This window comes from Oryctolagus cuniculus, chromosome 17, assembly GCF_964237555.1.
Source record: "Oryctolagus cuniculus chromosome 17, mOryCun1.1, whole genome shotgun sequence".
Taxonomy (NCBI): domain Eukaryota; kingdom Metazoa; phylum Chordata; class Mammalia; order Lagomorpha; family Leporidae; genus Oryctolagus; species Oryctolagus cuniculus.
The window spans coordinates 59,389,477-59,413,393 of record NC_091448.1 but is presented as its reverse complement, the minus strand read 5'-3'; the positions used below and the strand labels follow the sequence as shown (position 1 = coordinate 59,413,393).

The window sequence follows — 23,917 nt, the reverse complement described above, 5'->3', positions numbered from 1 at the left end:
CCGCTTCTCATGGAGCAGAGGAGGTGGACTGTGATGAGCTTTATTTTGGGGGCGAGCTTTGCACGAGGGCTGATTCTTGGCCTGGAGTGACGGCAGAGACCACTCAAACGTGCACCCTTCTCTGGCTTCACTCTAGCGGGACCATGGAGGAGTTCGCTCCAGTGTATCTCGGAGATGAATAGGCTGTTTACTGGAAAAGCAAGCATATCCAAGCCAGGGTTCGACCCCTACAATCTGCTCATGAGCATGGACGACATCAGAGACCTGTCTTCTGGGTGCAGCAAATACCGGGACTTTATCCGCTACTTGCCCATCCACCTTTCCAAGTACATTCTAAGTATGTGGGGGGATCGTAGGGGGCTTCTCAGAGACCTCTCATCTGGACCCAGTTCTGGGGTTTCCAGGTCCATCTGTATCTCCCTTCCCTCTCCCCCAGGAATGCTGGATAAAAATACCCTGAACAAGTGTGCCTCTGTGAGCCAGCACTGGGCCGCCATGGCTCAGCAGGTCAAGATGGAGTTGGCCATGCATACTTTCATTCAGAACCAGGTTGCCGTGTTGCAGGTACTTGCTGGCTGGGAGGGGAACATCGGGACACCAGCCTCATCCCCATGTTGGGGTTGACCTGAACCTGAACTTTTCCCTCTCCCCGGTAGACCCCTGGCTGTCCTCCAGCTCCATATGTGGCCGTTGTACCTTCTTTGGCTTCTGCAATCACTTTTTTTATTTTTATTTATATATATATATATTTTTTTTGACAGGCAGAGTGGACAGTGAGAGAGACTGAGAGAAAGGTCTTCCTTTTGCCGTTGGTTCACCCTCCAATGGCCGCCGTGGCCGGCGCACTGTGGTTGGCGCACCGCGCTGATCCGATGGCAGGAGCCAGGTGCTTCTCCTGGTCTCCCATGGGGTACAGGGCCCAAGGACTTGGGCCATCCTCCACTGCACTCCCGGGCCACAGCAGAGAGCTGGCCTGGAAGAGGGGCAACAGGGACAGAATCCGGTGCCCCGACCGGGACTAGAACCCGGTGTGCCGGTGCCGCAAGGCGGAGGATTAGCCTAGTGAGTCGCGGTGCCGGCCAACAATCACTTTTAAATTCTTGGTCTGGACTGGACTTCCTGTGGATCCCCCTGTACTCTCTGTCATTGCATCTAGCAGGGACAACGTGTATGGAAACCTCACGGGCACAGCGTGGCAGAGTCTTTCCAACACTTCCTTCACACAGCGGGGAATTACATCCCCGCTCCCCCAGGATTTATATTACTATTTACACAATAAGAAAGACACAAATATGCCTCTGGATCAGTCTTATAGGATACACAGAAGTTTACAAGGCCTCCAAGTACATGTTTAGATTAAAATGCAATTTTCTCCCTAATAGTAATTATCTCAAACATTTTTACTTCTTGGTTGCTTGTTCTAAGGCTAACCCTACATCATAGAGTCCTGATGGCTTGGATTTTTTTCCCAGCAGAGCTAGCTGACAGGGGATGAGAAGAAGCAGGCATGGAGAGGCAGATTGTCATCTGGAATCTGCTGACCACCTTTTGCTGGTCTCCGACCAGGCATTTGGTATCCATTATCCTCTGCATGCAATGTCTGCGTAATCAGCCAGGTCTTGGCCTGCCTTCCTCAGCCAGCACCTATCCATCTTTCAGTTTTTGCCAAGAAATATTTTTTCCCTTCTTCCGGGGGGAGTAGGAACAAAGAGTAGCCAATTTTCTGTCTATTTAAAACTAATTTAAAATTTTTCTTTAATATTGTCTATATTTTTCAAGTACGATATGAGGTTTTTTTTTTTAAGATTTATTTATTTATTTGAAAGTCAGAATTACACAGAGAGAGAAGAGGCAGAGAGAGAGAGAGAGAGAGAGAGGTCTTCTATCAGATAGTTTACTTCCCAACTGGCCACAAAGGCCGGAGCTGCACCGATCCGAAGCCAGGAGCCAGGAGCTTCTTCTGGGTCTCCCACTTGGACCATCTTCTACTGCTTTCCCAGGCCATAGCAGACAGCTGGATCGGAAGTGGAGCTGCTGGGACTAGAACCAGTGCCCATATGGGATGCCGGTGCTTCAGGCCAGGGCGCTAACCTCCTGTGCCACGGTACTGGCCCTGATATGAGGTTTTGAAAGTAAATACTTTGTGGGATGGCTAGTTAGATAACCAAAAAATGTATCACCTCACAGACTTCTCATTTTTGTGATGAGAACACTGACCATCCGCTCTTGACCCTTTTCAAAAATAAACTATATTGTCATTAACTATAGTCACCATGGTTACAACAGATCTCTTAAATTTGTGCCTCCTATCTGACTATAATTACATATCCTTTGACCAATATTCCCCCATCTTTCGCTCCCCACCCCAACTACCCCAGGAATCATCATTATACTCTCTACTTGTGTGAGCTCAATGTTTTTAGTTTCAGCATGTAAGTAAGATCATGCATTTTTGACTTCCTGTGCCTTGTTTATTTCAACATAATATCCTCCAGGAATACCCATATTGCAAATGATAGGACCTCCTTCTTTTTCAAGGCAGACTGGTGTTCTATTGTGTGTCCACATCACATTTTCTTGATCCAGTCACCCACAGATGGGCTCTTAGGTTGGGTACTGTGAATGATGCTGTGATGAACATGGGAGTGCAGGTATCCAAAAGTAGCATTTTCTGTCTTTTGTTTCTTTCCAGGGATCCTTCATGAGAGGAGTAGATCCTAATTACGCCAACAAACTGTCTATCCCAGTTCCTAAAATGGTAGAGGATGGCAAGCGCACGCAAACGAAAAATCCAAAATTGAAACTGAGGACAAAGGTGCGTCCCGGTGGGATCCAGGGCAAATTGCGGTGAAAGTCACATTTTTATGAGCCATTGGAAGCCTGAATTTCAGACTCAGCCTGCAAGGAAGGGCAGAGGATCCTAGCAAGGATTCCTTGTTCCCGAAAGGAGACCAGAAGTTCTTCCGTGTTGCTCTTCACTTGCAAGTCACTTCCGTTCCTTAAGTTTTGATTTCCTCATCCGGTAAATGAATGGATTGATTTCACTTCCTCTCACGGTTTTCCCTTCCTTCAAACCCCATGGCCATGTCCCCTGTCTTTGGCACTGGGTCATCCAGTGGAGAGTTCAGAGGCCAGGAGCGATGTCATCAGAGCTGGGATCCCGTAACCCCTATCAGCCCACACATCTCATGCTACTCCAATCTGTTTCTCAGGAATGAGCACAACATGGCGGTAGGATCAGGGTTTGGAATGAATTCAACCTCCTCAGTTCTCATGGTCAGGTTCATTCTCTGGGATGCAAGAGGAGGCCTCCCCACCAATTTGGGGGCAATAACGACTACATTTGAGCTCCATGCTATGCCTATCTAGGAATGGTTGTTATTCCTAAAATAATCAGATTCCTGCTCCCTTTTCCCTGTTCAAATTCCTTCTGTTTTGAAGTCTATGTAAATGGCTGAAAAGTGACACTTACTGAGGGGTGGTCTGACTGTGGCTTTCCATAAGGTAACTGTATGGGATAAAATTTGAATTTGAGGCCGGTGCCGCGGCTCACTAGGCTAATCCTCCGTCTTGTGGTGCCGGCACACCAGGTTCTAGTCCCAGTTGGGGCGCTGGAGTCTGTCCCGGTTGCTCCTCTTCCAGTCCAGCTCTCTGCTGTGGCCCAGGAAGGCAGTGGAGGATGGCCCAAGTGCTTGGGTCCTGCACCTGCATGGGAGACCAGGAGGAAGCACCTGGCTCCTGACTTCGGATTGGCACAGTGCACCGGCCGTAGCGGCCATTTTGGGGGTGAACCAACGGAAGGAAGACCTTTCTCTCTGTTGCTCTTTCTCACTAACTCTGCCTGTCACAAACAAACAAACAAACAAACAAACAAAACAAAACAAAAAAAGACTGAAGCAGTGATGGGGTCTTCTAGAAAGGGTGAGGCTGGATTCTTCTGAGGGGTGATACTCACAGTAGGCGCTCTACTGAGCCCACACACTATGCCTGGCACTGTGCTGAGATCTTTGTATGCATCATTTACTTGATTTGACCACAGGCCAAGTAGAAGTCATTGCTCCCCGTTTATGGATATGGAAATGAGGGCCATGGTCTTAGAAGACTCGCTCAGGTTCATTGGCAAAGCTGGGATTGAAACCAGGTCCTTTTCCTCCCAATGACTGCACCGCTCATAAAACTTAGGAGAGAAGCAAGAGCCAAGGGATTCTCACCTGCGAAGCCTCATTTAATTCCAGTGGGGGCTATGGGAAGCTGCCTGGACACTGGAGAGGAGGAAGACCGGTAGATCTTTCTGGGGAGAGAAGTCTAGGTGGGCAGCACTCCTTACTTAAAGATGAAGAAAGGGAGTGAGTGGAGGGCAGTGGTCTCTCCTGGGGGAAGAGTCGAAAGGCGTGGAGGAGACTTCAGAGATGTGTCCAGGAGGACTCTCAGATGCAAAGGTGGTGCCCTGGTTTGCTCTGCCTTCATGCTAAGCCCAGGCTGCGCTTTCTCTCCTGCTAGTCTAGTGGGAGTGTGCCTTGCTGCTGTTCGAGGGTGGACTATGCTTGGGCAGACACCTAGGCCAGAGTTTAGCACGGCTGGAGTGCCTTAGCTGTGCAGAAGGTGTGTGAGGGGGCAAGGCGGGCATGGAGGGACCGTGGGAGGGAGTGAAGAAAGGAAAGAAGGGAGGAAGGATTGGGAAGCCAAGAAAAGCACCCCGATTGAGACGTGATAACACGTACTTCCCTGCCTCGAGTCCCAGACACCTCATCTGTAAAATGATGGGCACCCTTTGTGGGCAAATGGGCTGCTTTGTGAGGCAGCTGTGGGGATCAGTGACAACTGTGGATGCACAGGTGCACGACATTGTGGAAACTCAAGTGTGCAGAGTGTGTGGCAGTCATTTCTTGTGTGGCTGAAGTTCCTGTGAGCATGTTTTGTACCGTCAGGTGCACGTCTATAAATGTGAAATCTCAGCTTCACTGAATCGGCTTGTCGAAGGACACCTATGACCTTGTTCCATGAGCAGACCCTGGACAAGCTCATGTTCAAAGAGGCTAGGAGTGGGATTCAGCCTTGAAAATTCATGGAATCAGAGCACATGGGAAAAAGAGAGATGGGAGAAGAGCTAGGGCCTTTGACTCAATGTTTTCTAACTCAGGGATTACTTTGGTGCCTCGTCATTGGTCCTGTCCCATCACCACATGGCAGCAGCCACACTCTTCAGAGAACCATCCTTGTATCTTTGCCAGGGGAGATTCTAGGGGGCATGCAGACCCTGATAAAGTTCCTACCATACTCTAACTCCGCAAATTCACTTGTTAGAATGACTACAACCTGTGGACTGCATACCAGAACCAAGAAACTCAGCAGATCCAGATGGAGGAGAGAAATGTGTTCTGCGGGACCTACAATATCCGCATTCTCTTTGACACGTAGGTATTGGGGTCACGATCTCCACCTTCAGGGGACTCATAAATTGCCCAACCCTTGTAGACATGGAAAGGTGGTCCTTGTGTCACCTCCAGCTCCATCCTCAAACTTGCATGAGATCTCATTTGGGCAATAGGTATTTGATTTTGCATCACTCAGGTAGTGGGCAGAAGACACTTCCCTTTTATAAATTTTGGGGTATACTAACCAAGTCATGTGCATGAGATCCTTTGTTGGAATACAAGGGCACTTCAAAATGCTCATGAAAAAATGGAATTGCAAGATAAGTTTATTTTGGTGTAAATTTTTTTGAAATCCATGCATACCTTTTTCATAACATCTACTTTCCATGAATTTTTTTAAACCCATTGTATATACCCACTGAATATTGGTTAAGATGGGAAATGCAATATGTATAGGGCTTTATAATTGTTCTTCTGACTTTTTAAAACAGATTTATTTATTTGAAAGGAAGAGTGACAGGGAGAGGAGAGAAAGAGACAGAGATCTTCCATCAGCTCTTTCTCTCCCAGATGGCTGCAACAGCCAAGCTTTAGTCATATCAAAGCCAGGAGCTGGGACCTCCATCTGGGTCTCCTATATGGGTGGCAGGGACCCAAGTACTTGGACCGACCATCTTCCACTACCTTCCCAGGAGCCTTAGCTGGGAGTTGAATTGGAAGTGGAGCAGCCAGGATTCAAACAAGAGCTCCTGTATGGGATGCTGGCATTGGAAGCAGCAGCTTAATCTGCTGTGCCACATCCCTGGCTCCTCGTCTGAGCTCTTCCATGATAAAAGGTTTCCATGGCCAACCAAGTTTGGAAAACGCCACACATACTAGTCTCTCTCTTGGGAATTTAGCACACACAAGCAGATTAAGAAAACGTTTGTCCTCTATCTTTAGGCTTTAAATCCACCTGAAATGGAAGTTTGTTATGGTGTGAGATAGGGATCCACTGGGTCCAACTGAGACTGGACTTTGCCTTCTGTTGCCTCTCTGGTTGAAAGGCCCTGCATTTTCCTTTACACCAGCGCTGTTGGTGAAAGTCACGATGCTAAGTTCCAGGAAGGATGCTAACTCTTCTTTCGTGTTTAATTCTCCTTCTCTCCCCTGGCAACTCAGGTGGGACCAGAACAGAGTCATCCACTACTCTGGGGGAGATTTAGTTGTTGTGTCATCTAATCGGAAGATCCATCTTCTGGATATCGTACACATTAGAGAGGTACCCGTCGAGTTCCGAGGCCACGCCGGGAGCATTCGGTCTCTTTTCTTGTGTGAGGAGGAAAACTTTCTCCTGAGCGGCAGCTATGACCTAAGTATCAGGTAAGCAGCCGAAGGAGATCACGAACCCCACATGCACCTAGGGCCTACAGGCAGCTCCCTACCTTTCACAGCATAGTCTTTGCCTAATGGTCAACGCTGTCTTGGACATGTTTAAGATCCTCCCTACAGCACAACCATGATAACTGGCCCCTGTGATGCCTTTTTAAAGTTTCACTTTGGCCAGCGCCGTGGCTCACTAGGCTAATCCTCCACCTTGCGACGCCGGCACACTGGGTTCTAGTCCCGGTCGGGGCGCCGGATTCTGTCCCGGTTGTCCCCCTTCCAGGCCAGCTCTCTGCTGTGGCCTGGGAGGGCAGTGGAAGATGGCCCAAGAGCTTGGGCCCTGCACCCCGTGGGAGACCAGGAGAAGTACCTGGCTCCTGCCTTCAGATCAGCACGGTGCGCCAGCCGTGGCAGCCATTGGAGGGTGAACCAACGGCAAAAAGGAAGACCTTTCTCTCTGTCTCTCTCTCTCTCTCACTGTCCACTCTGCCTGTCAAAAAAAAAAGTTTCACTTTACACTCATTATTTCCAGTTTTACCTGTCATCTTTAGGTCTGAAGTCTACCTAAGACTGAGTTTTGTTATGGCATGAAGTAGGAATCCAGTTCCTTCTCCTTTTTTTTTTTTTAAGATTTATTTTATTTGTTTGAAAGGCAGAGAGACACAGAGTGAGAGGAAGACAGGGAGAGGGGGATCTTCCATCTACCAGTTCACTCCCTAGATGGTCACAACAACCGGAGCTGAACCAGGCTGAAGCCAGGAGCCAGGGACTCCATCTGGGTCTCCCATGTGGGTGGCAGGTGTCCAAGCACTTGGACCATCATTTCTGCATCAGTAGGGAGCTGGATCAGAAACAGAACATCTAGGACTGACACCGGTGTTGTGATTTGGGCTGGAGTCACAAGTAGCAACTTAACCCACTGCACAACACTGGCCGCTTCTCTTGGTTCCTACCTTGTGCATCCGCCCTATGTTTCCTTGAACATCCATGCTGCCATCTAGTTGGGGGCTTCTAGGTCTGGGTACGCATTTTATTACTTGCTTCTCTAGCAATGGATACTTCGTCCCCTACGCATGATGTTGGCTGAACATCTTCCTATTCGTCTCTGATTACAGAGACTAAGATATTCTCTAGGGATATGCTCCCAGGAGTGGGCTGGCTGAGCACAGGTTAGGCAGCGCCTAACCTAACTAACAAGTCCAGAATGACCCACAGGTCTGCACTGTCACCCAGCAGGTCTCCTGTGTCTGCGTCCAGACCTCATCCAGCTTTCCCATTTCTGCCAGATGAATACGTGCACAATCATTTCTGTTGCTCTGTTGCTCCTTACCTGCACCGTTATCTTCTTTTGTAATGTTTTTTTTTTAAAGATTTATTTATTTATTTGAAAGTCACAGTTACTCAGAGAGAGAGAGAGAGAGAGAGAGAGAGAGAGAGGTCTTCCATCCTCTGGTTCACTCCCCAATTGGACACAATGATCAGAGCTGTGCCAATCTGAAGCCAGGAGCCAGAGCTTCTTCCAAGTCTCCCATGCAGGTGCAGAGGCCCAAGGACTTGGGCCATCTTCTGCTGCTTTCCCAGGCCATAGCAGAGAGCTGGATCAGAAGTGGGGCAGCCGGGACTCGAACTGGTGCCCATATGGGATGCCGGTACTGCAGGCGGCAGCTTTACCTGCTACGCCACAGCGCTGGCCCCACAGTTATCTTCTTTTGTAAACTGCCCACTGCGTCCTCTGTCAAGTTTTCTACCCAAACCACTCAGTTTTCTTATCTATTTGCAGTTCCTTGCATTTCCTTACAGATGTTGGTCCCTTGTCAGTTTTAAAATATCATCTCTCGCTCTTCCATCTGTTAACTTTGTCCATGATTGAGCCAGAATTTTTACTACTGACTTAAGAAACTCGATGGTTGATCAGACTGGTTCCCCCCGCCCCCCGCCAAACTCACATCTTCTTATTTCAAAGTCACAGAAATCCTTTCCAATGTTTTCTTCTATTGGCTTTACAGTTTTACCTTTTGCATTCAGTTCTCAATCCACTTGGAGTTCAACTTTGTATGTCATGTTAGTTAGGGTCTCCATTTTATCTGTTTACTTTCCAATAAAGTGAGCAGTTTTCCCACTCCATAGCAGCTCGCCGTGTCTCCCACCGCTTTGGGTAATCCCCTGACAATTTCCTATATGTGCACGAGCATGTCTGAGCTCTCTATTCTGGTCCATTGATCTGTTTCTGGTCCATTTTCTGTTCTTGCATCAAAGCCATTTTAAAATTTTTTTAGAAGGTGGCTCAATAGGCTAATCCTCCACCTTGCGGCGCCGGCACACCGGGTTCTAGTCCCGGTCGGGGCACCGGATTCTGTCCCGGTTGCCCCTCTTCCAGGCCAGCTCTCTGCTATGGCCAGGGAGTGCAGTGGAGGATGGCCCAGGTGCTTGGGCCCTGCACCCCATGGGAGACCAGGAAAAGCACCTGGATCCTGGCTCCTGCCATCGGATCAGCGCGGTGCGCCGGCTGCAGCGGCGGCCATTGGAGGGTGAACCAACGGCAAAGGAAGACCTTTCTCTCTCTGTCTCTCTCTCTCACTGTCCACTCTGCCTGTCAAAAATAAAAAAAAAATAAAAAAATAAAAAAAAATTTTTTTTAGAATACTTATTTATTTATTTTGAAAGTCAGAGTTACAGAAAGAGGGAGAGACAGAGAGAGATCTTCCATCTACTGGTTCACTACCCAGATGGACACAACAGCTAGTGCTGGGCCAGGCTGAAGCCAGGATCCAGGAACTTCTTCCAGGTTTCCCATGTAGGTAGCAGAGGCCCAGGTACCTGGGCCATCATTGTTGCTTTCCCAGGCCATTAGCAGGGAGCTGGATTGGAAGTGGAGCAACCTATAAAATTTGCAATACTATTGCTATTATTAATGACATCTTACTTTTCTTTCTATTTTCAATTTGGTTGTTCCTGGTATAGAGAAATGTTACTGATTATTGTAATTTGATCTTGTATCCAGCAACCTTGCAAACCTTGTCTCAGTAGTTTTAAAATATTGGATGCTGGGGTCCATGCTGTGGTGTAGTGGGTGAAGCTGCCACCTGCAGTGCCAGCATCCCATATGGGCGCTATTTCGAGACCTGGCTGCTCCACTTCTGATCCAGCTCTCTGCTATGGCTTGGGAAGGCAGCAGAAGATGGCCCAAGTGCTTGGGCCCCTGCACCCGTGTGGGAGACCCAGAAGAAGCTCCTGGCTCCTGCCTTTGGATCGGCACAGCTCCAGCTGTTGTGTCCAATAGGGGAGTGAACCAGAGGATGGAAGACCTCTCTCTCTCTCTCTCTTCCTCTCCTTCTCTATGTAACTCTCACTTTCAAATAAATAAATAAATCTTTAAAAAAACCTTGGATGTTGATTTGGTTTTTCTGTGTAGATGGTCTCATTAACTGCAAATAATGGCAATCTGCCTTCTTTTCTAATGCCTTTACTGCTGTCTCTTTTTTCCTTATATATTTGCCTAGGCTTTCCTGGGCCCTGGTAACCAGTAGTGGAAAGAGTGGGCATACTTATCTCACTTCCCTTGAAGAGAATTCAGCTGTGGTTTCTCTGTTAAGCATAATAGCTTGTTGTTATCACTTTGGTTTATGGGTTTTATTAAGTCAAAGAAGGTTCTTCTATTCCTATTTTTCTTTTTCTTTTTTTTTTCATACCATACATTTTTATTGTCATGTTTGGGATATGGCAACTAAGGCAGTTAAACAGGAGAGCAGCCCCGGTTCCTCAAAATGTCAAACACAAGAAAAAGAAAAATGACAAAAGGAAAATAACAAATGGGAAGCATGAGTTTTCCAAATCAAATGAGTTAAGAGTCTGGGTGAAAAGACCTTGACTTGTTCAGTCTCTTCAACAACAAACACTGTTTTTCTTTTTTAAGATTTACTCATTCATTTTGAAAAACAGATGGGTTGGGGAGAGAGATTCCATCTGCAGGTTTACTCCTCAAATGGCTCAAATGGCTAGAGCTGAGCCAGGCCAAAACCAGGAACCAGGAACTCCATCTGGGTCTCCAACATGGGTGCAGGGGCCCAAGCACTTGAACCATCTTCTGCTGCCTTCTCAGGTGCACTGGCAGGGAGTTGGATGGGACTTGGAGCAGCCAGGACTCAAACTGGCACTGCTATGTAGGATGCTGGTGTTGTATATACACAGGAGAGCATTTACTAATCATTTATTATGTGCCAAGCCTCATGATGACTCTACAAGTACTGTTATTATACCCAATTTGCAGATGAAGAAACTGAGGCACAGAGTAGTTCAGTAAGTTATCCAGGATTGCACAGCTAGAAAGTGATGAGACTGGACCTCTGGCAGCTGGTTCTAGAATCTTATTAGCGCACCACTGTATTTTGCCCTGTAAAGACCCAGGCCAGCTCAAGTGGAAGTCTGTGTTAATGACTTGAGACATGGCAGGCATGTTTTCTTACTGAAAAACAGCACGGCTCATGTGTGTTCCCACGCGCCCCTTAGCTAGGTTGTACATGCACATAAAGTATTTTCCATCTAAGTGACTGTTGTCACTCATTTGAGAACCAGCTCAGCCACTGAATCGGAGCCATGGATTCTAAGCCTGGTGGTCATCCAAGGGGGTGACCAGGGTCATCAGGGACCCTTCCCCCTAAAACCAACTGATACGTGCCAGGCATTGTCTACGTGCTGGGTATTGTTCTACTACTACGTGCATTAGTGCAGGCCTTCTCTGCTTCAGCACCACTGACCGACACGTGGGGCTGGCAGGGTCTTTATCATGGGGGCTGACCCCGGTGTTGTAGGAGGTGCAGCAGCCCCCTTGGGCTCTATGCACTTCCTTCCTCACCTATGATCACCAAAAAAGTCTCCAGACATTTCCAAAAGGCCTCTGGGGGTAGAAGTCACCCTTAGTTTACAATTGTTATATTGAATTCCACTCTAAAATCCCTATGAGGTAGCTCTTGTTACCATCATTCCCATTTTCTCAGGAGGAAATGAAGCTTACACAGGAATTAAGTAACTCTCCCAAAATTACACCAAACAGATGTTGCAACTGAGATCCAAACCCAGGTCTCTGACTCTGAGTTTAGCCATGAAACTGCTGCCTGCCAGCTACCTACTGACCTAATGGGCCTCCGTGTAGAATAATCTGCAAGTCCCTTGTAAAATCTCAAAAAACTTTTTTATTTTATTTTATTTGTTGCCTGATTCCTGCAGATACTGGGATCTGAAAAGTGGGGCTTGCCTCCGAATCTTCAATGGCCACCAGGGGACAGTCACGTGCATGGATTTATTCAAGAACAAGCTCGTGTCTGGGGCAAAAGATTGCCAGGTGAAAGGTGAGAGAAAGCAATGCCTTAGATTTTCAAGGAAGTTTCTCCAAATCCACGGGTTACCAAAATACTTGTGTCTACAGTTACAGGCAATCATTTATTCTTCACACATCCATCCATCCATCCATCCATCCATATATCAATCTAGCCCATCAACAACTATTTGTTGAATACTTGCAATATGTTAGTTAGACACTGTGTTAGATGTTAAAGAGAAAAAAATATGATATGGTCATTTAGATGTGTTTTTAAAAAAATTTTCACTAGGCTCTTAGTCTCCTAATGGAAGCAGATATATTAATATATAATGGGGGACACAATAAGTCCCTGTGAGGACAGCTACCATTTACTGAGCACCCATCACAGGATAGGCACTGGGCCAGGTGCTTTACTATCACTTTAATTCTCCCACGAATCCCATGAGGTGGATATGGATGCGAAATCCAGAACCCAGAGAGCAAAACAACTGGCCCTCAATCAGACATGTTGAATGGTGGAGGGGATTTGAACCCACGGCTGTCTGGCTCTCAGTCATGGGTCCTAACTGTAGGCAGAGTTCTAAGGGACCACAGAAATAAAAGTCCATTAGGGGAAGCTCCATGTAGAAGTGTGGTCTTGAGATTGGGTAATTTCACAGGCAGGGTGCCCCAGAGGAGAGAACAGCAAAGACAAATGATTGGAGTAGGAAGTGTAGTCGGGGAATTTCTCACTGTGTGAAGTGGCTGGACTGCCGCGTGTGGTGTTGGCACTAAGGCAGGTGTGTGTGTGTGTGTGTGTGTGTGTGTCTGGGGCCATTTGGGATCATGGCACTAAACTAGACTTCACCCTGTGGGACACAGAAAAGCCATCAGTGCATTTGAGGGTGGGAATGGACACAATGGAGTGTGTATTTTCCAAAGATGACTCTAGTGAGAGTTGGGAAGAGGATTTGGAGACCGGGTGACCCATGTGGGGAAAAGGGGACAAAGTAAGACACTACTCAGTCTAGAGAACTGTCATGATGTCTCCTGAATTCAAGCAAACAAACAAGCGTGGAGAACCTCAGAGAGATGTGACTTAACGTTTGATGGCCCAGACGGAAGGAGAATTGGCAGAACTTAGCCACCAGCTGGATGGGAAAAGTGAGGAAGATAGGGGAGAAGATAGTTAGACCAGTGGTTGGTTTTTATTTTTTTTTTTAATATTTATTTTATTTATTTGAAAGGGTTACAGAGCGAGGTAGAGCGAGAGCAAGAGAGAGAGAGAGAGAGAGAGAGAGAGAGAGAGAGAGTCTTCCATCCGCTGGTTTACTCCCCAGATGGTCGCAACGGCCAGAGCTGAGCTGATCTGAAGCCAGAAGCCAGGCTTCTTCCAGGTCTCCCACGTCGGTGCAGGGGCCCAAGGACTTGGGCCATCTTCTACTGCTTTCCCAGGCCATAGCAGAGAGCTGGATGGGAAGTGGAGCAGCCAGAACTTGGACTAGAGCCCATATGGGATGCCAGTGCTGCAGGCTACGGCTTTAACCTGTTGCACTACAGCGCTGACCCCAGACCAGGGGTTGGTTTTTAAAATGCTGGCCACTGGGTGTATGGAAATCCCATATGGAAAGAGAGTCTACAGGGAAAGAGCGGGGTAGGGCGAGGAATGGGGGAGGAGGTCACAGGTTCGATTCTGGACATGCTGAGTGTGGTAGACAAGATACTGGCCAAAGATGATCCCATGTTAATGCTTGGAACCCGTGACTGTGCTACTGTGTCTGGCAAAGGAGCTCTTGCAGATGCGATCAAGGACCTTAAAATGGAGAGATTATCCTGGATTCGTGGGGTGGGGCCACTGTCATGGGCACACTGAGCCCTTACAAACAAAGAAATGCTCCTGGCTGCGAGCAAAGGGAGCTGCGACCATGGAAGAACGGTCAGAGAGATGCAGCATTGCTGGCTCTGGAGGTGGAGGAAGCCACGGAAAGTGTGTGGCCTGCAGAAGCCTACCCAGAGGGCGAGGAAATGGATTCCTGCAGAGCGTCCGTCCGTGGAGGAGCCCATCCCAGCCGACACCTTGATGCGTGACATCTTGGACTTCTGCAGAATTGGCTCCTGCTGTTTTCAGCTACTCAGCTTTAGGGGTTTGTTTTAGCAGCTGTAGGAAGCTGGCGTGTGTGGCTGGCATTCCTGAAGACACTCAGGAGGCAGATGCGGGTGTGCACATACCAGACTGGGGCTCTGCACCTGCGGATTTGGTACTTATTGATCTGGTTCCAGGACATGCCCCCCCAAGCCCCTCAGATGCTAAATCCTCCAATGCTCTAGTCTTTTAACATAAAATGGCATAGTATTTAAAAAATTTTTTTTGTTTATTTATTTGAAAAGCAGAGTGACAGAGAGGGAGAGGGGAGAGGAGAGAGGGAAGAAGGGTGAAAGGAGAGGGGAGAAGGAAGAGAGGAGAGGGGAGAGGGAAGAGGGAGAGATATCTTCCATCTGTTGGTTCACGCCCCAAAAGACCTCAACAGCAAGGTTTGGACCAGGCTGAAGCCAGGAGCCAAGAACTTCATCCAGGTCTCCCATACAGGTGGCAGGGGCCCAAGTACTTGAGCCATCATCTATTACTCTCCAAGGTGCTTTAGCAGGGAGCTGGATCAGAAGCAGAGGGGCAGGGACTTGAACCAGCATCTGACAGGTGTTCCCCACAATGCTGACTCTGCAGAATACTTACATATAACCTATGCACACACTCCTGTGTACTTTAAACCATCTTAATTACTCATAAGACCTAATGCATGTAAATAGTTGTTATACTGTGTTGTTCAGAGAGTAATGACAAGGAAAAAAGTCTACGTGTTAAGAACAGGTGCAATTTTTTTTTAAAAAAAAAAAAGGTATTTTCAATTTAGGGTTGGTTGAATTGCATGCAAAAGGTCTGACTTATGATGAAAGGTAGAAGCCCCAGCTGTGGATGAGAGTTCTTCAGCAAAGCAGGGAAAAGTGAACAGAGAACAGAAGCAAGGGACCTGGATCGCACAGCACGTTAGAGGCTGCAGGAGGGAAAGGTGTGGGAAAAGGACAGTGGAGTGGGCTTACAAATGCAAAGGCTCAGAACTAGGGGAGGAATCTTGCTCCTCCCTGCCTATCTTCCTCCACTTGACCCAGTATGCCATTGCCAGGATTGCTTTGAGGAGTGCACCAGAAGTGGGGAGGGGGACTGTCCAGGTGAGGGTTTGAAGACGGAAGGGAGCCCAGGCTAGGAGAGTCTTAGGGACTCCATGGGGCCAGGACTGGGAAGAGAGGATTTTGCTTCAGGTGTAAAATTTAAGGGAGTACCAAACCAAACCAAACCAAAACCCCCAACACCAACTTAGTGGTAAAGAAACTTCCATCCAGGGGCTGGCGCTGTGGCATAGTGGGCTAAGCCTCCGCCTGCAGTCCCGGCATCCCTTATGAGTGCCAGTTTGTGTCCCAGCCACTCCTCTTCCAATCCAGCTCTCTACTATGGCCTGGAAAAGCAGTGGAAGATGGCTCAAGTGCTTTGCACCCCTGTGGGAGACCCGGAAGAAGCTCCTGGCTCCTGGCTTTGAATCAGTCCAGCTGCGGCCATTGCGGCCATTTGGGATGTGAATCAGTGGATAGAAGACCTCTTTCTGTGTCTTTCCATCTCTTTGTCTGTAACTCTGCCTCTCAAATAAATAAATAAATCTTAAAAAAATAATAGTACCTGTCTTTTGAAGGTGAGTTAATACCTGTAAAGCACTTTGAATGTTACTGTTAGTGCTATGTGTCAGTAATGACCATTATTCTGTTTGTTTTATGGCCTGCGGGAAAAGGTATTTTGGGGGTTGATGAAGCTGACTTCAATGTCTTCATCTCTGAATTTGTGATGCCCACCTATCTACTCTCCTCCCCACCCAAAACCTGTGGTACCCAGGCTGCCGCTCTCACACGAGCTGTGCTGAGCAGCATCAACCCCACCCTGGCCATGACAATTCCCCCATAAGATCCAAAATTCAGATTCAGAAGTCCTGAAACATCTAAGTGAGGATAGGCAGCTTTCTTCTCCTTCGAGCATAGATGGTACGCATCAGAGAGACAACAGCGGGGAGGGGTGGTGACATGAAGCACGTGTCATGATTTGCGTGAAATCTACTCAGTAGCAAGCATTTTGCAAGCGTGAAGAGTATGCTTCTTGGAGGTGAACTGTCTAGCACTTGGACTCCAAGGCTAAGTTCCAGGGTCATGGCCAAAACCTTCTGCGTTGTCAGTTCTCCCCAGGGGCCCACGGTCAGGGGTCAGGGAGCACTGCGTTGGAAGTACCTGAAGCTGCTACCAGGCCTGGTGCAGGCCTTCTGGGGTCTGGCTAGATGGGCTCAGTGGGTCTTTGCTCCTGTAATGGGGAGTACAATTCCACTGAAAACCTCCTCCATTCTCCCTGTCCCCTTCAGAATGGGATGTAGACACAGGAAAGTGCCTGAGGACATATAAACACAAAGACCCCATCTTGGCCATCAGGATCAATGACACCTACATCGTGAGCAGCTGCGAGCGAGGGCTAGTCAAAGTGTGGCATGTTGACACGGCCCAGCTGGTAAAGGTGAGAGGGCAGTGGGCTGGAAGTGGGGAGGGTGGGGTGGTGCTGGTGGGGACTAGACCATCCCACAGCAGTTGGCTGAAGCAGGGAAGGCTCCATGGTGGGGGAGTGGTGTCATTCTGGCCCAGTATAGGGGTCTACTGCCCACATCATAACCCACGCTGCCATGGGGTTGGTGGAAGAAGGCTTAGCTTGGCTTACGTGGGCCTTTTAACAGTAGCAGAGTATGTTGACTGCTTCTAGATTATTCTACCTTGACTCTGGCATGTGTTGAGTGTGTGAACATAGCACCCTGCCCCCAAGAAGGAAACACTGGGGGATGCATCAATGAGCAAACATTTTCCCCTCCTTATTCTCTAATGAAGTAAGAACACCAGCTGTCTTGGAAGTGACTTGGAGGAGCCTTAGCCCACTTTCTGTTGTTGTAACAGAATACCTGACATCTGATAACTTATAAAGAAATGAAGCTTACTTGGCTCGGTTCTGGAAGCTGGACAGTCCCAGAGCACGGTGCCAGCATGTGCTTGTATGTGGTGAAGGCCCTCTGGCTGGGCCATGACATGGCGAGAGAATCAGATGGGGAGAGGGAGCCAGCGAGCCCGAGAGAGCTAACTTTGATAACAAGACCGTTCCATGAATCTCTGAGTGGATTGATCTGTGATCATGGTTCATTCATGGAGGCAGAGCACTGCCGACCCAACCACCTCCCAAAGATGCCGCCTCAAAATATCATTAACGTTTGACTCGGAGGATTGAGTCTCCAACAGCGTCAACTCTGGGGCACACACTTAATCCACAGCCGGCGTTCACAAAGCATGTTCTTGCCGCACTTGAAAGCCCTGGTCTGAGTGGGTGGTAGTGAGAAAGCATTTTGTGCCAGGAACACAGATCACTGTGAGAAGGGCTGGCCTGGCTTCCCACCAATCTTGAGACTGCTGTAGAACCAGCATTTGCAGGCACAGGGATGGCCCTGGTGCCCTCCATCCAGGTCAAGTCCTGGCAAGGAGCTGGGTTGGAGTAGTTTATCCTTTTGATAGCAGGGACAGTGGCAGCTGGTCCTCCTGGGTTCTCTGGGTAGATAGGGCCTGCCCCAGCCACAGATCCAGCAAGAATAAGGCCTCTCTGATTTCCTTCTTCCTTAAATAGGGGGAGAACAAGAGGAGAGGGAGAGGGAGGGGGAGGGGGAGGGGGAGGGGGAGGGGGAGGGGAGGGGGAGGGGGAGGGGGAGGGGGAGGGAGAGGGGGAGGGGGAGGGAGAGGGAGAGGGGGAGGGGGAGGGGGAGGGAGAGGGGGAGGGAGAGCAGGGACTCCACTGGCCTTGAAGAGCAGGAGAGGAGTCAGCTCAGGGACAGACCAAGTGATGGAATCAAGAACTGGCAGAGAGTGGCTTTGGGGTTCACCTACAGAAGCCTCTAGCCTTGACTCCTTGTAGGAGTCAGTCTGAGTTGCAGAGGGGCTGAGAACAGCGGCATTGTTTTCTTGCAGACTCTCATAGGCCATGAGGGAGCCGTGAAGTGCGTGTTCTTTGACCAGTGGCATCTCGTCTCGGGAGGCAGCGATGGCCTGGTCATGGCCTGGAGCATGGTGGGGAAGTATGAGCGGTGCCTGATGGCCTTCAAGCATCCAAAGTAGGTGTTGGTGATGCCAAGTCCACCAATGCGGCATGGCCACCTTCCACCGCCAGAGCTTAGACGGCCACCTTTGCCACATCTGTCCCTTCTGCTGCCTGCTGACCCCATGTTCTCTCTGCCCCTTTCTCATTTCATCCATCTGTTACCCACATTCTGCCTCCCCCATCTCCTCTGTTTGGCCATTCTCCTCTTCTATCCTCTCTTGATTCTCTTGAGAAATAACCACATTAGATTTGAGGGCCAGTGTTGTGCAGCCAGTTAAACGGTGGCTTGTGACGCCGGCATCCCACGTGAGTGCCGGTTCGAGTCCTGGCTGCTCTGCTCCCAATCTAGCTCCCTGCTAATGTGCATAGGATAGCAGCAGAAGATGGCCCAAGTGCTTGGGCCCCTGCCACTCATGTGGGAGACTTGGATGGAGTTCCTGGCTCCTGGATTTGGCTGGGCTCAATCCTGGCTGTTGCAGCCATTTGGGAAGTGAATCAGTGGATGGAAGATCTCTCTCTCTCTCTCTCTCTCTCTCTCTCTGTCTGTCTTTCCCTCTCTTTCACACTATCACTCAGCCTTTCAAATAAAGGAAATAAATCTTTAAATGGACTTAGAAAAGTTACTGAAATCTTACACCTAAGCTACCCATGATAAAGTCATCTCTCTTACTTATCAGACTTACAAAACATCTCAAATAATACCAATTCCAGTAAACTTAAAATTATTGGGATTGGTCTTTATCTTAGGAAGCTAGTGCTCAGAGAAGCTTAAAATGGTCCAAAGGGTTTAAAAATAAAAATAATGAAAAAAATAATAAAAATCATGAAGAGCTTTTGTTTTTTTAAAGGAGCCTATACTTCCAAGTCTGTGGGTCAAATTCGATTCCAGGATAGCAAATGGACTTCATTTTACAGGGCAGTTCAAATTTAGTGGTGGTGGCTGCTTGGCGGCAATGAAGTATTCTGAGGTCACAAAGGGGCTTGTTTGGAAAGGGCATTGTGGTCAGTTAATGGTTCTGCCATGGTCACGGGTAGCCTAGGCTGCTCCAGTGCAGTCTTAGGCAATTCCAACAATGCTTCTTCCCTTGAGTGTGTTACAATTAAATGCTAATCTTGATTGATTAAAAGAACAAGTGCATTTTCCAGGGGACTTATCTGAGGATACTGGTTTTGTAAGTTATGGCCATAGATTTCCTTATAACCTCATGGGAAGCTTTTAAAAATTTATTTGAAAGGCAGAGAGAGAGAGAGAGAGAGAGAGAGATCTTCCATCAATGGGATCATTCCCCACCTGCCCACAATAGTCAGGACTAGATCAGGCTGAAGCCAGGAACCACGGCCTTCATCCAGGTCTCCTATGTGGGTGGCAAGAACTTAAGTGCCATATGCCATCACCTGCTGCCTGCCAGGTACATTAGCAGGAAGTTAGATTGGAGGCACAGAGTAGCTGAGACTCAAACCAGCACTCTTATATAGGATGTGTGTCCCAAGGGGTCGCTTAACTCATTGTGCCACAAGTCCCATCCCCCTCATAGGAGGCTTTTCTGCAGGCACACTGGTCTTGAAGGAGGATATGTGAATACTGTTTATATTTGGCATGTGACTGCCTTATTGATAGGTGACAGAGGCCCAAGCACTTGGGCCATCGTCCTCTGCTTTACAGGCTCATCAGCAGGGAGTTGGATTGGAAGTAGGGCAGTCGGGACTTGAACTGATGCTTATATGGGATGCCGGCATTGTAGGCCTTGGCTTAACCCACCACGCCACAACTTTCAGCCCCCGGTCTAAGTTACATAAAGAGGAAAACTTCTACCACAGAACCTCTGTCTCAGAGTTGGGGTACCCAATAAGCCAACTAACTTATGCTTAGGGTAGCAAGGTTATTGTATTTTTATCTTGGAGAAAAAATAGAATGTTGTTGGACTTTTCAAATGTCTGTTAGGACCTGGAAAAGTCTTCATCTGGCCCTAGGATCTGACAGAGGCTAAAGCCTAATGGTATGGCATGGATGTCATCCTTTTAACCAACTGTAGCAATGACCACCCTCTGAAGGCATGAGCACTCGCCTTCCCAACAAATACATATTGAGGACACACTATGCCCTAGGTGCTGTGTGAGGTGCTGGGCATGCGAAGACAAATAAGATGTGAGTTGTGCCCAAGAGAATGTGACAGTATACCTGAAGGTTGTGTATGAGCGTGGGTGGGAGGAGATAGAGATAAGTCATGGTTTTTATGGAGTGTGGAGCTTATGAACTAGCCTGTAGATGGACTTTATCTTAGTCTGTTTTCTGTTGTTGTAATGAAATACCTGAAGCTGAGTGATCTGTCAAGTGGTTTATTTAGCTCACAGTTTTGGAGGCTGAAAGTCTATGATCAAGCAGTCTCATCTGGTGGGCCTCTGGTGAGGACCCCCTGGCTGCATCACAACGTGGTGGAGAAATGGAAAGGGAACCAAGTGTCTGAAGAAGGGGACAAGTGCATGGGGGTGGTCTTGCTTTGTAAGAACTCATGCATGCAGGAACTAACTGGAGTCCTATGGAAACTACATGAACTGCAGTGATCTAACTACCTACTACTAGCCCCCCCCCTTTCTTCTTCTTCTTCCTCTCCCTCCTCTTCTTCTTCCTCTTCTTCTTCTCCTTTTTAAGATTTATTCATTTATTTGAAAGGCAAAGTTGCAGAGAGAGGAAGAGATACAGAGAGAGGTATTTCATCCAATGGCCATAATGGTCAAAGCTTGGCCAGCCTGAAACCAGGAACCTGGAACTCCATCTGGGTCTCCCATATGGGTTGCAGGGGTCTAAGTATTTGGGCCATCATCTGCTGCTTTCCCAGGCACATCAGCATTGAGCTAGATTGGAAGTTTAGCAGCCAGAACTCCAATAGGAACCCATATGGAATGCCATTACCACATGTATTGGCTTCATCTGCTACACCACAATGCTGGCCCTGGGCCCCACTTCTTAATGGCCACCACCTACTCAACACTGCCTCACAGGGGATCGAGCTTCTAGCACAAGAACTCAACAGTATATCCAAACCATAGCAGACTTGACTGGATGAGGAAGGCAGGATCATTATACTGGATTTGCAGATAGAATCTAACAAATTGGTAGCATCAAATTCAGTTTTTCAGTGTCATGAAGAGGAATAGGGGTAATTACACTTTTCTGAATTGAGCACAGGGAGATGTTGCTGGAGGCCCCTACCTGGGGACACTCATAAATGTCACCCCTGGCCACAGTTCTGCTGGAAGCTGTAAAGTTTGTTCATTTACTTAGATAATGAAAGCCACTAATTTAATAACAAAAAGAAACTGTCCAAATGTAAGGTTTTGGCTTTATGTAAAGATAACTCTTTCCTCCTTAATTTATTTTTTACATGATTTTTAAGAGAAATCAAAACATAAATAAACCTCAGCAAGACTTGTAGAAGCAAACAGCCAGGAATCAAACTGCAAGAGAGAAACATGATCATCTATACATTGTGCCTCTGTGACCAAATTGCAGGAGAAGTAAATACAGAATGGGAAGAGATGTCTTGAGTGTAGGTGGCTTACATTCAGAATTATTAAACAATGGCAAACCCCACTTCAAGGATAGCTATGGCCCTGGCACCCAACCACGCACAAAACACCCCAAACCACCAAGAAACCCAAGGCAGAAGGCGGGCACTCCCTGTCACTCTGTTCCCTTCCAGGGAGGTGCTCCACGTGTCTCTCCTCTACCTCCGAGTCATCAGCGCCTGTGCGGACGGCAAGATCCGCATTTATAACTTCCTCAACGGGAACTGTCTGAAGGTGATCAAAGCCAATGGCAGAGGTGATCCTGTGCTGTCCTTCTTTATTCAGGGCAACAGGTGGGTGGTAGGTGTGGAGGTCAGAACCGTGAGCAATTATGTTTGGATGACTTTTTTTCCCTCCCCTCCCGGACAGCAGTCTTGGATTTGCTGGCGAGAGGAGAGAGTGTGCAGTGCTTCCCACTGTTTAGAAGTAACGATCTTGTGGGGAACCAATTGAGCTTTACACAACACTTAGCAATCAGAGTTCATTTTGATTCTTAACCTGTTCTAGGTGTTAGGGGAAATTATCCAGTGGTGCACCATAGCTCTTCTAGGAGAGCCATAGTTTGGATAATATGCAGCCACTGCTTGCTCATTGCTCATGCGTCCAGCTGCCTCGGAGTTCCATAAGCTGTCTCTGATGCCCACTGCTGATGCAGAGACTTAGAGGAGGGTGGGGAACCGCAGTAGCTGGGGGTGCTGTTGGGGAGAGTTGAGCAGGTGAGTTTATAGAAACCTGTACCATGACTGATCTCATTGCATGAAGGTCCTCAAGAAGGTCATGGAAAATGCATATTATAAAAAACTGTGCATGGACTTCAAATTGTTTTTGCACCAAAAAAAAAAAAAAAACCTTATAATTACATTTTCCAGGACTTTTTTTTTTTTTGGAAATACTCTTGTGCTTGTTATATAGGAACAGGTTCAGGGTGATGTTATGTGGAAATAAGCAAAGAGCATTAACTTATAAATTCTACCTTGGGCTCTCTGGAGACCATTTAATTTTCATGAACTGTATTGCCTTCCTTTAAATGAAACCTCATTAATACTATTTAACATCTAAAAAGAAAAAGGGTGTGGCTGGTAATAAGCTTGATAAAATAAAAAATTTCAGCTATGAAGCAGTAATACTGTAAAACAAAATCCACTCTGATCTTTTCTCATTCATACAATCCAGAGAATGATGATTTCCTTTTGGTTTCAATAAAAATGTCTGAAAGAAATTTCTGATTGGAATGGTCCCCCTAAATTCCACTCTGGCATTTCCAGCCCAACTAAGTCACTTTTCTGGAGAATGTATGCTCACAGCTAAGGTCCTACCATTGTAGCCTTTTGGAGCAGAAAGGAACATGAATCTTTTTTTTTTTTTTTTTTTTTGACAGGCAGATTTAGACAGTGAGAGAGAGAGAGAGAGACAGAGAGAAAGGTCTTCCTTCTGTTGGTTCACCCCCCAAATGGCTGCTACGGCCAGCGCACTGCGCCAATCCGAAGTCAGGAGCCAGGTGCTTCCTCCTGGTCTCCCAGGCAGGTGCAGGGCCCAAGCACTTGGGCCATCCTCCACTGCCTTCCTGGGCCACAGCAGAGAGCTGGACTGGAAGAGGAGCAACCGGGACAGAACCCGGCGCCCCAACTGGGACTAGAACCCGGGGTGCCAGCACTGCAGGCGGAGGATTAGCCTAGTGAGCCGCAGCACCAGCTAGGAACATGAATCTTATAAATGACAGCAATGTGGAAGCAGTGGATGCTAGGAGGCATGGCTAGGGGAGCAAGAGGGCAAGTGCAGGAAGTTTGTCTACTTGGGCATAAAAGTGGGATTAGAGAATATAGAAATCATCCTGTTCTGTAAAGTTCAGAGGTTCTGCCTACGTCTAGGTTATGTCCAGAGCCAGTGTAGCGACAGCATGAAGCAGTGTGGGTTCTTTGTGTGTGGGGGGTCAGTGGAGAAGGGGCGGTCTCCCCAGTAGAGAGTTTTCCTCATTCCCATCACACCAATAGAATCATTGGGTTTGGAAGCTGTGCTTTCAAAATAGGGAGTGATTTTCAAGACATCTGCATGCAGAGTCCCTAAGCTTCTACCTTGGGAACCTCAGGTACTTGAAACTCACTC

The 23,917-nt window shown here is 47.8% G+C and overlaps 1 protein-coding gene across 3 annotated transcripts in view; it reads left to right on the top strand.

Moving 5' to 3' along the window:
- Window positions 1-23,917, top strand: part of FBXW10B (F-box and WD repeat domain containing 10B) — a 34,542-nt gene that overhangs the window by 4,630 nt on the left and 5,995 nt on the right. For 2 of the 3 annotated variants that reach the window (XR_011383679.1, XM_008270697.4), the window contains exons 3-11: window positions 137-337; window positions 437-564; window positions 2,693-2,815; window positions 5,305-5,414; window positions 6,537-6,737; window positions 11,964-12,085; window positions 16,488-16,636; window positions 18,118-18,260; window positions 21,949-22,107. Coding sequence is in view for 2 of the 3 variants with exons in the window: in XM_008270697.4 (XP_008268919.2) it covers window positions 137-337; window positions 437-564; window positions 2,693-2,815; window positions 5,305-5,414; window positions 6,537-6,737; window positions 11,964-12,085; window positions 16,488-16,636; window positions 18,118-18,260; window positions 21,949-22,107 (1,336 nt within the window). In the remaining variant the exon portion in view is untranslated. The remainder of the gene's footprint in view (window positions 1-136; window positions 338-436; window positions 565-2,692; window positions 2,816-5,304; window positions 5,415-6,536; window positions 6,738-11,963; window positions 12,086-16,487; window positions 16,637-18,117; window positions 18,261-21,948; window positions 22,108-23,917) is intronic. The other variant, XM_008270698.4, reaches the window with a different exon arrangement.